Below are 12,111 nucleotides of genomic sequence, written 5' to 3' on the forward strand. Positions count from 1 at the left end.
TGTAATTTACTTACACAAAAACTTATGTACAGACCAAGTCTGCTATCTAAATTTGGTGAGTAACACAACCATCTGGGGACTCCTTTGAAAACATGGATTCCCTGACATTAGCTTTGCGGATGCTGATTCAATCAGTGTGAGAAGAGGCCTAGAAACCAGTATTTTCCAAAAGCAGCCAGATTTGGCACCACTGCATTAGGAGATTAAAAAAAAAAAAAAAAAAAAAAATCAAGACACAGATTCTGACCTGTGTCTACTACAAAGACACACGCATAAAGTAAAAGGTGAAAGTGCCATGTTCAGATAAAATTCACAACAGGTTTTATGGGAAATTGTTTCTATTTCAAATCAGATTATATTTTATCACTTGACCTAAATGACTTCACAATTTAATATGATACATCAAAACAGAATTCTAAAAAACTTAAATTCTTACCTAAATTGGCATACATTACAAACAGGTTGAAATACTGCTGTAAATGACGCCCATGCTCTGAAACTTCCCTTCTCAAGAGATTTAGTACTGCTCTTAGTAAGTGATCACTCAAGCTTAAGTTGTCATAAGCCTGTAAAGGATAAAACATTACCTGTTTTACAGCAACAAGGTATATGTATACTTCTATTTGCATAAAAAGGACATGCACATATGCTGATACAGGCATACATTTATGGAAGGACTGATCACACAAACTAAACTATTTTGCTTCTTGGGAAAGGGAATGAAGATCAGAGGTGGATTTCATTATAATTCTTTACACTTGTAATTTTTTTAAAAAACTAAGACTATTTTTAAAAAATCTTCAAAATAGTCTCTTACATTTTTAAAGAGCCAATAATTACTATTCATTGCTATGCAGTAATATTAAATGGAACTCACTGACATCATATTATGTGTGTGTTTCTGTTAGGTAAACATATCAAGTGGATGCACATAGGTTTGTGACTTCGACTTCCAGGAAACACAGTTTATTTGTAAACATCTCATCATTTAGAAAGAAAGCTGTGCAATTACCTGACTAGAAGGTCCAGGAGAGGCAAAAGGTGAAGGACATGGCCCATCTTGCAAGGAAAAATGTGCAATAAAGACTATAAGTTTTGCAAACGCACCCCTCACTTCTGCACTAGGGCACTCCAGAAGGTATTCGGAGAAGCGATTTGAAACATTAAAAAGGACGTTATGAGCAAACCAAAAACGTACATTCTTGCTGTGACGAAGGAGAATACACAATGCATCATACCTAAAATAAAACAAAAAAATCTATGACTATTAATTCAATAATTTGTTCTCTATAGTAAAAGGATGAGTCTCATTGAACCAAAAAAAAGATAAAGATCTTCCTCTACTGCTGAAGAGAGAACCAGCAAAGGTTGCTTCTAGTATTAAAATAACAGATAAATACTATGACTTGGTCTATTCTCTCAGTTACAAAACGGGTGAAAGTTTGTCCTCTAAAAATCCATTAACAAACTCTTCCTAGGTTCAACGACAAAATATCACCCCCTTATCTTGACATACTATTTCTGAAATCAGTAAGTAAAAATTATTAAATCAATGTATTATAATGGCCTCTATACTTTCATAATTAGAAACTTAAGAAAACCATTTTAATTTTTTACCCTTTTAATCTGTGTCAGAATTCAATCTAGGTAAGCTAAAACCTCATAAATTTCATAAGTAGCTTACACTTTTCAGTCTCATCTTGTAATCTTTGGTTTTGTTTGAGACAGGATCTTGCTCTGCTGCCCAGGCTGGAGTGCAATGGCACGGTCATGGCTCACTGCAGTCTCAACCTCCCAGACTCCAGCGATCCTCCCACCTTAGCCTTCCGAGTAGCTGGGATTACAGGTGTATGCCACCATACTTGGGTAATTTTTAAAATCTTCTTTGAAGAGATGGGGTCTCACTACGTTGCCTAGGCTGGTCTTGAACTCCCGAGCTCAAGCAATCCTCCCACCCTGGCCTCCCAAAGTGCTGGGATTACAGGTGTGAGTCACTGTTCCCAGTCTCATCTTGTAATCTTTGGTGCAGAGATGTCAAAGATATGATACAAGGTAATAGAAGTCACTTTCTGAATAACAAAAGGCCATGTTTAGACTAAGTAACTATTTTAATATGATTTCTCTATTGTGACCCAGAGTTATTTTTATTCTGTATTCCAAACTTCAAACAAAATTCTCATGGTTTAGAAAAAAATAAAGCAGTCTATTAAAGAACCAAACCAAACATTAGTATAATAGGAATGAAAATCCAAAGCAATGTACCAATCACTGGCAGAGCCACGGACTACTTTCTTTGTGTGAAATCCTGTAGTAAAGAGGAACCTAGCAGCAAGTTGAATACTGATCATAGTGATTTCTTCTGCTTCAGGCAACAGGTGATCTTGCCCTATAAATAAAATGCAGATATAAAAACAAATTTTTATTTTCCAACCCCATTTTCAAACAAGTCTGCATTTCCATTAATTTTGAGAAGTCCTAAATTTATTAAGAACCTCTCTCAGGCTACTATAATTTAGACCCATTTTTATTTTATTTTATTTATTTTTTTGAGATGGAGACTCACTCTGTCACCCAGGCTGGAGTGCAGTGGCACCATCTTGGCTCACTGCAACCTCCACCTCCCAGGTTCAAGCGATTCTCCTGCCTCAGCCTCCCGAGTAGCTGGGACTACAGGTGCATGCAACCATGCCTGGCTAATTTTAGTATTTTTAGTAGAGATGGGGTTTCACCATGTTGGTCAGGCTGGTATCGAATTCTTGACCTCAGGTGATCCACCTACCTCGGCCTCCCAAAGTGCTGGGATCACAGGCGTGAACCACCGCACCCAGCAATTTAGACTCATTTAAAGTGAAAACATTAATTTTTATGAACTTAAACATGTTGATGCCTACTAGAAATTATTCTTTATTACTAAGAAGCTGAACTCTCTTGATACTTACCGGGAGGAGGGTTTAAGTAAACGCCATTACATGTAAGCAGTTTTTTCATAAACTGAAAATACTCCATACTGTACTGCATTCGATTATGCATGAATTGTACATTCTGTTTCCGTACACTTCTCTCAATGGCCGATGGCATAATAATCTGATGAGGTCTGGTGGTGATAGCAAGCTCTGATATGTATCTTATCAACTCATCATCTTGGTCTATTGTGTCCATTCGTTCGTAAAAAAGTATATAAGCATTCCACCACCTTTTCTGGCGCCTGTATGACATGCGCTTCATCATGTGATCAAACACTTCTCCCATGTACTCTCCACCAAAACACTGGTTTTTCATTTCTTCATCATCATCCATTTTACATTCTGTTACATCACCATCATCAAATTTATACCAGCGGTTTCTCTCACCATCTCCACCATTCCTTTGGATGATATAAGAATAATAATGCCCCCCACTCGCTTGACCACTGTGTACAAGCACACCCACAAGTCTGTATTTTGTGCTTCCTGCTGTCTCACTTTCAGACTGCTCACTCTGTTGTATCAACTGACTCTCTGGGTTTACATTATCCCCTTCCAGCTTTGCGACACCTGCAACTGTGTAAGGTTCCATGTCCAGCTCTCGAGGAAATTCAAAATAATCATTGAACTTGATTGCACATTCTCTTTCCCAATCATAGTCAAATCGCTTTAGTTGTATAGCAAGAACAGGAGGTAACTTTTTAATCAGCAAGCGCTTTACGGTATCAACCTAAAATAAATAAGAGAAAGTTACTAGATGTTCTATTAAAATCCACAATAAAAACAAACAAACAAAAAAAACCCAACAAAAACCCAAGCAAACTTTTAAATGATATTAAGACTTATCTGAATTTTTAAGTGTAAACAAATACATGACAATGAGCATAATCAAGATAATCCTATCAGCTGACTTAAATGCTAAAATTAATAATATGCAAACAGTAAATTGTTGACTGGTTTCTGTCATTGTTATCTAGCCATTATTACCTGTTTGATATTTACTGTTGTTCCCATGAAGGTGGTTTCCTATGCACAAACAATAATAATAGTAGCTAATATTTGTTGGGCAATTCAGATGCCAGGTAATATACTAAGTGCTGCACACGTAAAAACATACCTAATCCTTACAACCTTCTCAAGTGTATACTACTGAACCTTAAAGATGAAAATTAGTAATCACAGAGAGGTCAAGTAACTTGCCTCAGGTCTCAGGAGCTGCAGCTGGCAGGCAGTATGGTTTTACAGCCCACAATCTCAATCTTTAAACTTTAAGACTTCTCTAAGTGGTGCATAAGGCCAAAACAACACAAGTGACTTGAGGGTGAAAGGGTTTGGGAGCTTCCAAAGATATACTTTATTCATTACTATAATGCGTGTGAATTATCTCTCCCAAAGAACTGCTAGTAAGATTCCAAAATAAATGGTTTTATAACATAGGTGACAAAAGAAATCTTACGGGCCACTTGACTAGTCTAAAAGAAATCTTATGTAGTTCAATATAGTAATTAAATGGTTTCAGCAAATGTTTTTGTCTTGACAAGTAATCCTGGACATGACGGGAGAAATGTTTTCCTCTATCAGCTCTGTATCTTTGAGGGGTTCATTGGCAATTTGTTTCTTGGTAGAGATGGAAAGTGTCTGTGTAACTTAGATAAGAGAATGTGCTATCATGTTATGACTTTTAAAATTATTCACTCTTATTTACCTGTTTTTATCTTATTTACCTAGCCCCTTTGGCACTACTTTTTTTCCTTCCCTGCCAAACCTTCTATCAGTTATCATGTTGACTACTTCTCTGCTACCACTATACCAAAGTAGGAGAAAATAAAAAGAGGGTGACTTGTGAGGATGAACCAAAAAAACCAATTTCTTCTAAATCCATTAAATGTAATCAAAATGAAACAAAACTAGACAGCCCATACCTTTTTATTGCATTTTTCACAATGATATGCATTTGCACCTTCTAGTAAATCTCCTTTGACATATTGTTCCAAAGAATCAAGAAGATTTTGGTGATTTCTAATGTCTACGTTTAGGGTCGTAAAAGATTCTTCACATTCGTACCTAAAAACAATAAAAGAAAGGATTTATCCCTTAGTTTTCTAAACGTTTATTTAGTTTTGGACTTAATGAAAACTACATTTGCCTTTGTTTTTTTAATTATACTTTATGTTCTAGGGTACATGTGCACAACATGCAGGTCTGTTACATATGTATACATGTGCTGTGTTGGTTTGCTGCACCCATACATTTGCCATTTTTATAATACGAAACCCGTTAAGTCATAGAATGTTAGCAATAAAAGTTAACTTGATCAAGATTATTAGGTGAAATGGTTTTTTAAGTTGAATCTGTCTGGATTCACAGCTGAATCTCTGTAGTATACGATGCTGCTTCCAGTGTTAACTGTTTAGATAGTAATCCACGCCAAGGCCAAAGCATGAATTTATTAAGTTCTGAAAATGATAAACTATGAATAAGCTAAATTTTTATATATTCTTCCTTTTCTGTAATGGAAGTCTTAGTAAAGCAAAAGTTTGAACACACAAATGAATACAGGATTAGCAACCTGAGAAGGAGCTAGAATCCCAGTTTACGGTCATTTTCTACCAAAGAGACTCCGATTTCTGGTGAGACACATGCATAAATGCAAAACAAGGGATGTGAGGAATACATTATTAACCATTAATTCATTCAGTGGATAGACTGAGAGTACCTTCTACGTGTAAATGCACTGAGGAATATTCAATGTTTAAGATAGTCCCTTATTTAAGGAATTTTAAACTCAGGAAAAAGGTACACAAAGGCATTTATAAATTGTATGAATGAAATATAACGCAGGTATTAAGCAAATTGCTACTATATAATCAGGGAACAGCCCATAAAAGAAAAAAAGTTAGATCTCAGACTACACTTCAAAAGTAGGACATTCTTCAACACCTATAAAAAGAAGGTGTTCTAACACTAGAGGACAGCAAAGTCTTTCTGTAAAGGGCCAGAAAGTAAGTATCTTAGGTTTTGTGAGGCATATGGTCTCCACAGTAACTACAGATGCTCTTCGCTTATGAAATGGCTACAGCCCAATAAACCCATCATAAATTGAAAATATCATAAGTTGAAAATGCATTTAATACACCTAACCTACCAAACATCATAGCTTTAGCCTAGCCTACCCTAAATGTGTTCAGAACACTTATATTAGCCTACAGTTGGGCAAAATCTTGTAACACAAAGATTCATGTAATTCATTGAATACTGTACTGAGAGTGAAAAACAGAATGGTTGTATGGGCACTCAAAGTAGAGTTTCTTTCTTTTTTGTTTTTAATGAGGTGAGGTCTTGCTCTGTTACCCAGGCTGGAATGCAGTGGCATGATCATAGTTCACTGGAACTTCTAACTCCTGGGCTCAAGTGATCCTCCTGACTCAGCCTCCCAAGCAGCTGGGACTGCAGGCGTCCACCCCCATGCCCAGCTAGTTAAAAAAAAGACTAGTTTAGCTGTTGATCACGTACAAGGATCTGATTTCAAGACCATAATCTTTTGACATTTCACTTGCCAAGAAAACCAGTGATTTCCAAATAATTTAGAAAATTGTCTAAAACTAAGGAGGAGTGACATGAACAAATGATCCCAAAATTGGCTGTTTTCATCACTAATTAAAAACAAGGTTAAAATTTTATTTTATTGTTCACCTAATATAAAAGGCCTTTCAAAAGGACTGAAAGTTGCCTAGGCTAAGTAAGTATATTCCCTAATTATGAATGAGTGGTAAGACTATAACTTCCTAGAAATTTCTCATTTATATAGTATTACCTCTCCCCCAATCATTTCCTGGTAATCAAAAACAAAACACCCCCACACAAACCACATGTATACTCAGCCCATGACTATATTTAATAGAGTTTGGATTGTAGAAAATACTATCTTACTGTGACATTTTGGTGAAAAACGATTGCAAATCAACATTAATCCATATTATAACAAGTACCAAAGTAAAACTTCCATTATGACAGGCATGTGTGTTTATCAGTAATGAACTCATTAACTACTGCTAATAGAAGCCCTTAATTAATTTTCCTTTTAGTCAATCTGTTTTGTCAATGTTTTTCTTGTAAAATCTTTTTTTAACAATAGGTTTGGTATGTTTTGTATACAAATATACCTTAAAGACAATGACAATAATCAATGCTATTTTAAAAGTCATTTCATTTCTTTGTCATCTTCTAAACTTACTGTATTTACACTATTATAATCACTCAAGTTCTAAGATAAAGGGCAAATTTATAAATAACACCTGTAGCTATATGCAAAATGCCATTTCATTTCTCCAGGAATAATCTTCTGTAAAAGAATGTAATAGTAGGCCGGGCGTGGTGGCTCACACCTGTCATCTCAACACTTTGGGAGGCTGAGGTGTGAGGACTGATTTTGAGGTCAGGAGTTTGGGACCCCACTGGCCAACAAGAGCTCCCATCTCTAAAAAAATTTACAAATTAGCCAGGCGTGATGGCACATGCCTGTAGTCCCAGCTATTTGAGAGGCTGAGGCAGTAGGACTGCTTGAGCCTGGAAGTTCAAAGTTACTATGAGTTACGATCATGCCACTGAACTCCAACCTGGGAAACAAAGAGAAACCTTGTCTCTTTCAGAAAAGAAAGAAAGAAAAAAAAAGAGAAAGGAAAAGAAAAAGGAATAAGGAAAGGAAATAGGAAAGGAAAGGGAAGGGAGACTGTAAGAGTATAATATAATAAAATGGCTAAGAGATCAGGCAGAGTAGAAGGAACTAAAAATTAATTGACAAAAACAAAAAATAGTCCCACAGCAGTAAGGTATGCACAGTATATAAATCATTCTGTTTCAGGTATTTAGTAATCAGTGACATACTCCACTTTTGTATATAAGTACAAGTAAAAATTTTATTTTTGTTAGTATATACATGGTACAACATATACTTTCAATGTGTGATTAGTACTTACCTATGTGGGCAGCCTTGGCAGATCTTCTGATCAGCAAAGGAACCTCCTAAGACTTTACTGAGCATAGCTGGATGTCCTAAAGCTTTTAAAGCTTCATCTAAACTATCCACCAATGAATTAAAAAATTCTAAAGCATCGTGTTGTTCACGCAGATTAACAGGCTCACCCCAAAGCCTAAGAAATGAATGAAATAAAACATGTAACGTGACATTCACAGAACAATATGTACAACTATATTTTTCAGGGGGGAAAAAAACAATAGGACCACAAACAACAGTATATAAAACCGAGATTTTATTCCTCAACCACACAGAAAAAGTAAAAAAAAAAAAAAAAAAAAAAAAAAAAGAATGTGCTTTCCCTATAGAATGTAGTGGGGTAAGAGAGTGAGCCTCATACTAAAACTAGTACCCTAGCGGCAAAGAACTGCCACGAAACCAGTGGTGTAATTGATGGATAGTACGGCTCCAAGAATGAGGTGGTGGATCTCACTCTTATGTGGATGTTACAATTACTATTTTATTTCTTTCATTTTGCTTATATTTTATTTTTTTTATTTATTTATTTTTTTTTTGGAGACAGAGTCTTGCTCTGTCGCCCAGGCTGGAGTGCAGTGGCCAGATCTCAGCTCACTGCAAGCTCCGCCTCCTGGGTCTATGCCATTCTCCTGCCTCAGCCTCCCGAGTAGCTGGGACTATAGGCGCCCGCCACCTCGCCCGGCTAGTTTTTTGTATTTTTTAGTAGAGACGGAGTTTCACCGTATTAGCCAGGATAGTCTCGATCTCCTGACCTTGTGATCCGCCCGTCTCGGCCTCCCAAAGTGCTGGGATTACAGGCTTGAGCCACCGCGCCCGGCTGCTTATATTTTAGATTATAAATAGTAAAAAGATCAGATCTAGTTACTCTTAAATTTATTTTTTTCCCCAAGAGAGAAAGCTTTAACTTGTTTTACAGTTAATCTCTTGAATAATCTAAGAAAAGACACCATCACTACATACCACAAAATGAGAACTCATACTTCTAAAACTCAGGCACTGCTGGAAACTATCAATAATACCTGATTTGTATATACAGAATAATGTACATAGAGAATTTAAGTGTATTTGTTCTAAGCAAGAAATGACAAACATTTTAAAGTATGCAAGAACTGTCTTTTGATACTTTTGTAAAACCTTTTCTATATAGCAAACAATCTCATTTCTATTATACTTTAGACAAATAAAAATTTGTATACAGTAAGTTTAAAATCAAATAAATTATTTGTTAAAAATCAGCTTGTTCCATTACAAGAAATTACACCAATCCGTTCTATTTACTTTCAAACCATACTCAACTCCTCAAACTTTCAAACATGTAATCAACTAACTTCAAAAGGGAAAAGGTACCCTTTATAAAGGAGAGATCTGTTAAGACACCAAGAAATCAAAATTGGTATCACTTAATAATTGTGGTAACATATGCCTCCCAATATAGTGTAGTGAGAAACACAAAACATCAATTATGTAGTTTTATTGCCCCCACCCCCTCAACATTTAACATGAAGCTAATCATGAGGAAACAATCACACAAATCAAAAAAGACATTCTGCAAGACAACAGGCCTGGACTCTTTAAAAGTTTCAGTTGATACAAGTCACAAGTTACGGAGATTATTTTACATAAAAGGCAACTAAAGAGCAAACAGCCAAATTCTTGTGATTCCTTCATAAGTATCAGATTGGGATAGAAAGATAAGTTATAAAGACCATTTTTGGGAAATCAGAATATATACTGATGAATATTAGAGATTAAAAATCGATATTATATTACTTGGATATAACTATATTATACCTAAGTAGGAAAACTGCTTTATTCTGATAAATGATGTCTTATAAGATATATGTTGAAGTATGAAGGGGTGAAGCATCATGTTTGCAACTTACTATCAACTTAAGAACAAAATAAACCAAAAACCAAGTATACATATAGCAAGATAAGCAAATATGGCAAAATGTTAACTAGTAAAACTGCATACAGAATATAACATAAAGGTGATAATTATACCTCTTCTTCACCTTTTCTGTAGGTTTGAAACTTTTGAAAATAAAAAAGTGGGCCAGGTGCGGTGGCTCAAGCTTGTAATCCCAGTACTTTGGGAGGCCGAGATGGGTGGATCACGAGGTCAGGAGATCAAGACCATCCTGGCTAACCCGGTGAAACCCCGTCTCTACTAAAAAATACAAAAAACTAGCTGGGCGAGGTGGCGAGCGCCTGTAGTCCCAGCTACTCGGGAGGTTGAGGCAGGAGCATGGCGTGAACCTGGGAGGCGGAGTTTGCAGTGAGCTGAGATCGGGCCACTGCACTCCAGGCTGGGCGACAGAGCAAGACTCCGTCTCAAAAAAAAAAAAAAAAAAAAAAAAAGAAAATAAAAAAGTGGGGTGAGGAAGTATAGTTAACTAAACCACTTGTATCAAGAGTAGATTATGTGTCTAAAGTGTGGATAATTCAAAGTGCTAGTCTATACAAACCGAGCTCCACTAGCAGAGGGAGTAACTGAAAAGTCAAAAAAGCAAAGGCATTACAAGAGAAAAAATTGTAACTGAATGACAAATTAAGACAAAAGTTTAAAAAGTGTAAGCCTCGGCTGGGCGTGGTGGCTCACGCCTGTAATCCCAGCACTTTGGGAGTCCGAGGTGGATGGATCACCTGAAGTCAGGAGTTCAAGACCAGCCTGACCAACATGGTGAAACCCCATCTTTACTAAAAATACAAAAATTAGCTGGGCATGGTGGCGGGCACCTGTAATCCCAGCTACTTGGGAGGCCGAGACAGGAGAAATGCTTGAACCCAAGAGGCAGAGGTTACTGTGAGCCAAGATCGCACCACTGCACTCTAGCCTGGGCGACAGAGACTACATCTCAAAAAACACCCAGTGTAAGCCTCTGTTTGTGTTCTTCAATTTGAAAAAGCATAAACAGAAATGCTAAAAGCCTTAAGGCAGAGATGGAATAACCTAGGGAAAGAAGACAGAACTGAAATAGTTAGAGAGGAGGGCGAGTGGTATGCTAGGCGACGGGACTAAAAGCAAAATGAGATGGGAGGGAGGGTGGTCCACGCAAGACACTAGTACAGAGTAAGTAGAGGGCCCAGCTAGGGGAGGAGAAGAAATTTATACTGCTTTGTCAGAAGGGAAGGCGGACCAGAGTATCAGGTGACCCTTCGTTCCCCACTCCTCTCAGCTGGCCGGGAAGCACCTTAAAGGGATTCCAAGGAGGATTATTTACAAAACAAAACAAACCAAAACTCACTGCTATAAATAATTATACCCCTTTTCATACACAGTAAGAGTTATGTGTTGTACTGTAGTTATTTTAGCACAGTGCATGACGTATTACTGACTTAAAAAAAGTCAAAGGAAACAAGATAAAAATGTAATTGAGTTTTCTAACTTAAAAAAAAATAGTTGGTGAGGGTAATTTTTCCTTTACAGATCTTTTCTAGCTATTAAATGAAAAAATAAAATATTGTTATTTTGTAACCCTGAAGAAATACTGTATTAAGATAATGATAATCGGCCAGGCGCAGTGGCTCACGCCTGTAATCCCAGCATTTTGGGAGGCCGAGGCGGGTGGATCACCTGACGTCAGGAATTCGAGACCAGCCTTGCCAACACGGCGAAACCCTGTCTCTACTAATACAAAAAATTGGTGGGGTGGGGTGGGCCTGTCGTCCCAGCTACTTGGGAGGCTGAGGCTGAAGAATTGTTTGAACCCAGGAGGCAGAGGTTGCAGTGAGCCGAGATTGAGCCAATGCACTTCAGCCTGGGCGGCAACAGAGCAGGACTCTGTCTCCAAAAAAAAAAGAAAAAAGAAAAAAGCCGGGAGCAGTAGCTCACGCCTGTAATCCCAGCACTTTGGGAAGCTGAGGTGGGCGGGTCACTTGTGGTCAGGAGTTCGAGATCAGCCTGGCCAACATGGTGAAACCCCGTCTGTACTAAAAATACAAAAATTAGCCGGGCATGGTGTCACATGCCTATAACCCTAGCTACTCAGGAGGCGGAGGTTACAGTGAGCTGAGATCGCACCACTGCACTCTAGCCTGGGTGACAGAGCGAAGACTCCATCTCAGAATAAAAAAAAAAAAAAAAGATAATCAATTGCTGTTAACATCATAAGACAGACATTATATGTTACT

General features: G+C 37.3%; 1 protein-coding gene across 4 annotated transcripts in view; it reads right to left on the reverse strand.

Moving 5' to 3' along the window:
• USP9X (ubiquitin specific peptidase 9 X-linked) overlaps positions 1-12,111 on the reverse strand; it is a 147,232-nt gene that overhangs the window by 17,083 nt on the left and 118,038 nt on the right. For all 4 annotated transcript variants that reach the window (XM_007991439.3, XM_007991437.3, XM_007991438.3 and 1 more), the window contains exons 33-38: positions 7,940-8,113; positions 4,886-5,027; positions 2,940-3,693; positions 2,263-2,386; positions 1,013-1,238; positions 437-566 (exon numbers count right to left, since the gene is read on the reverse strand). In XM_007991439.3, coding sequence (XP_007989630.1) covers positions 437-566; positions 1,013-1,238; positions 2,263-2,386; positions 2,940-3,693; positions 4,886-5,027; positions 7,940-8,113 — 1,550 coding nt within the window. The remainder of the gene's footprint in view (positions 1-436; positions 567-1,012; positions 1,239-2,262; positions 2,387-2,939; positions 3,694-4,885; positions 5,028-7,939; positions 8,114-12,111) is intronic.

The sequence above is a fragment of the Chlorocebus sabaeus genome, chromosome X, assembly GCF_047675955.1.
Source record: "Chlorocebus sabaeus isolate Y175 chromosome X, mChlSab1.0.hap1, whole genome shotgun sequence".
Lineage (NCBI taxonomy): Eukaryota > Metazoa > Chordata > Mammalia > Primates > Cercopithecidae > Chlorocebus > Chlorocebus sabaeus.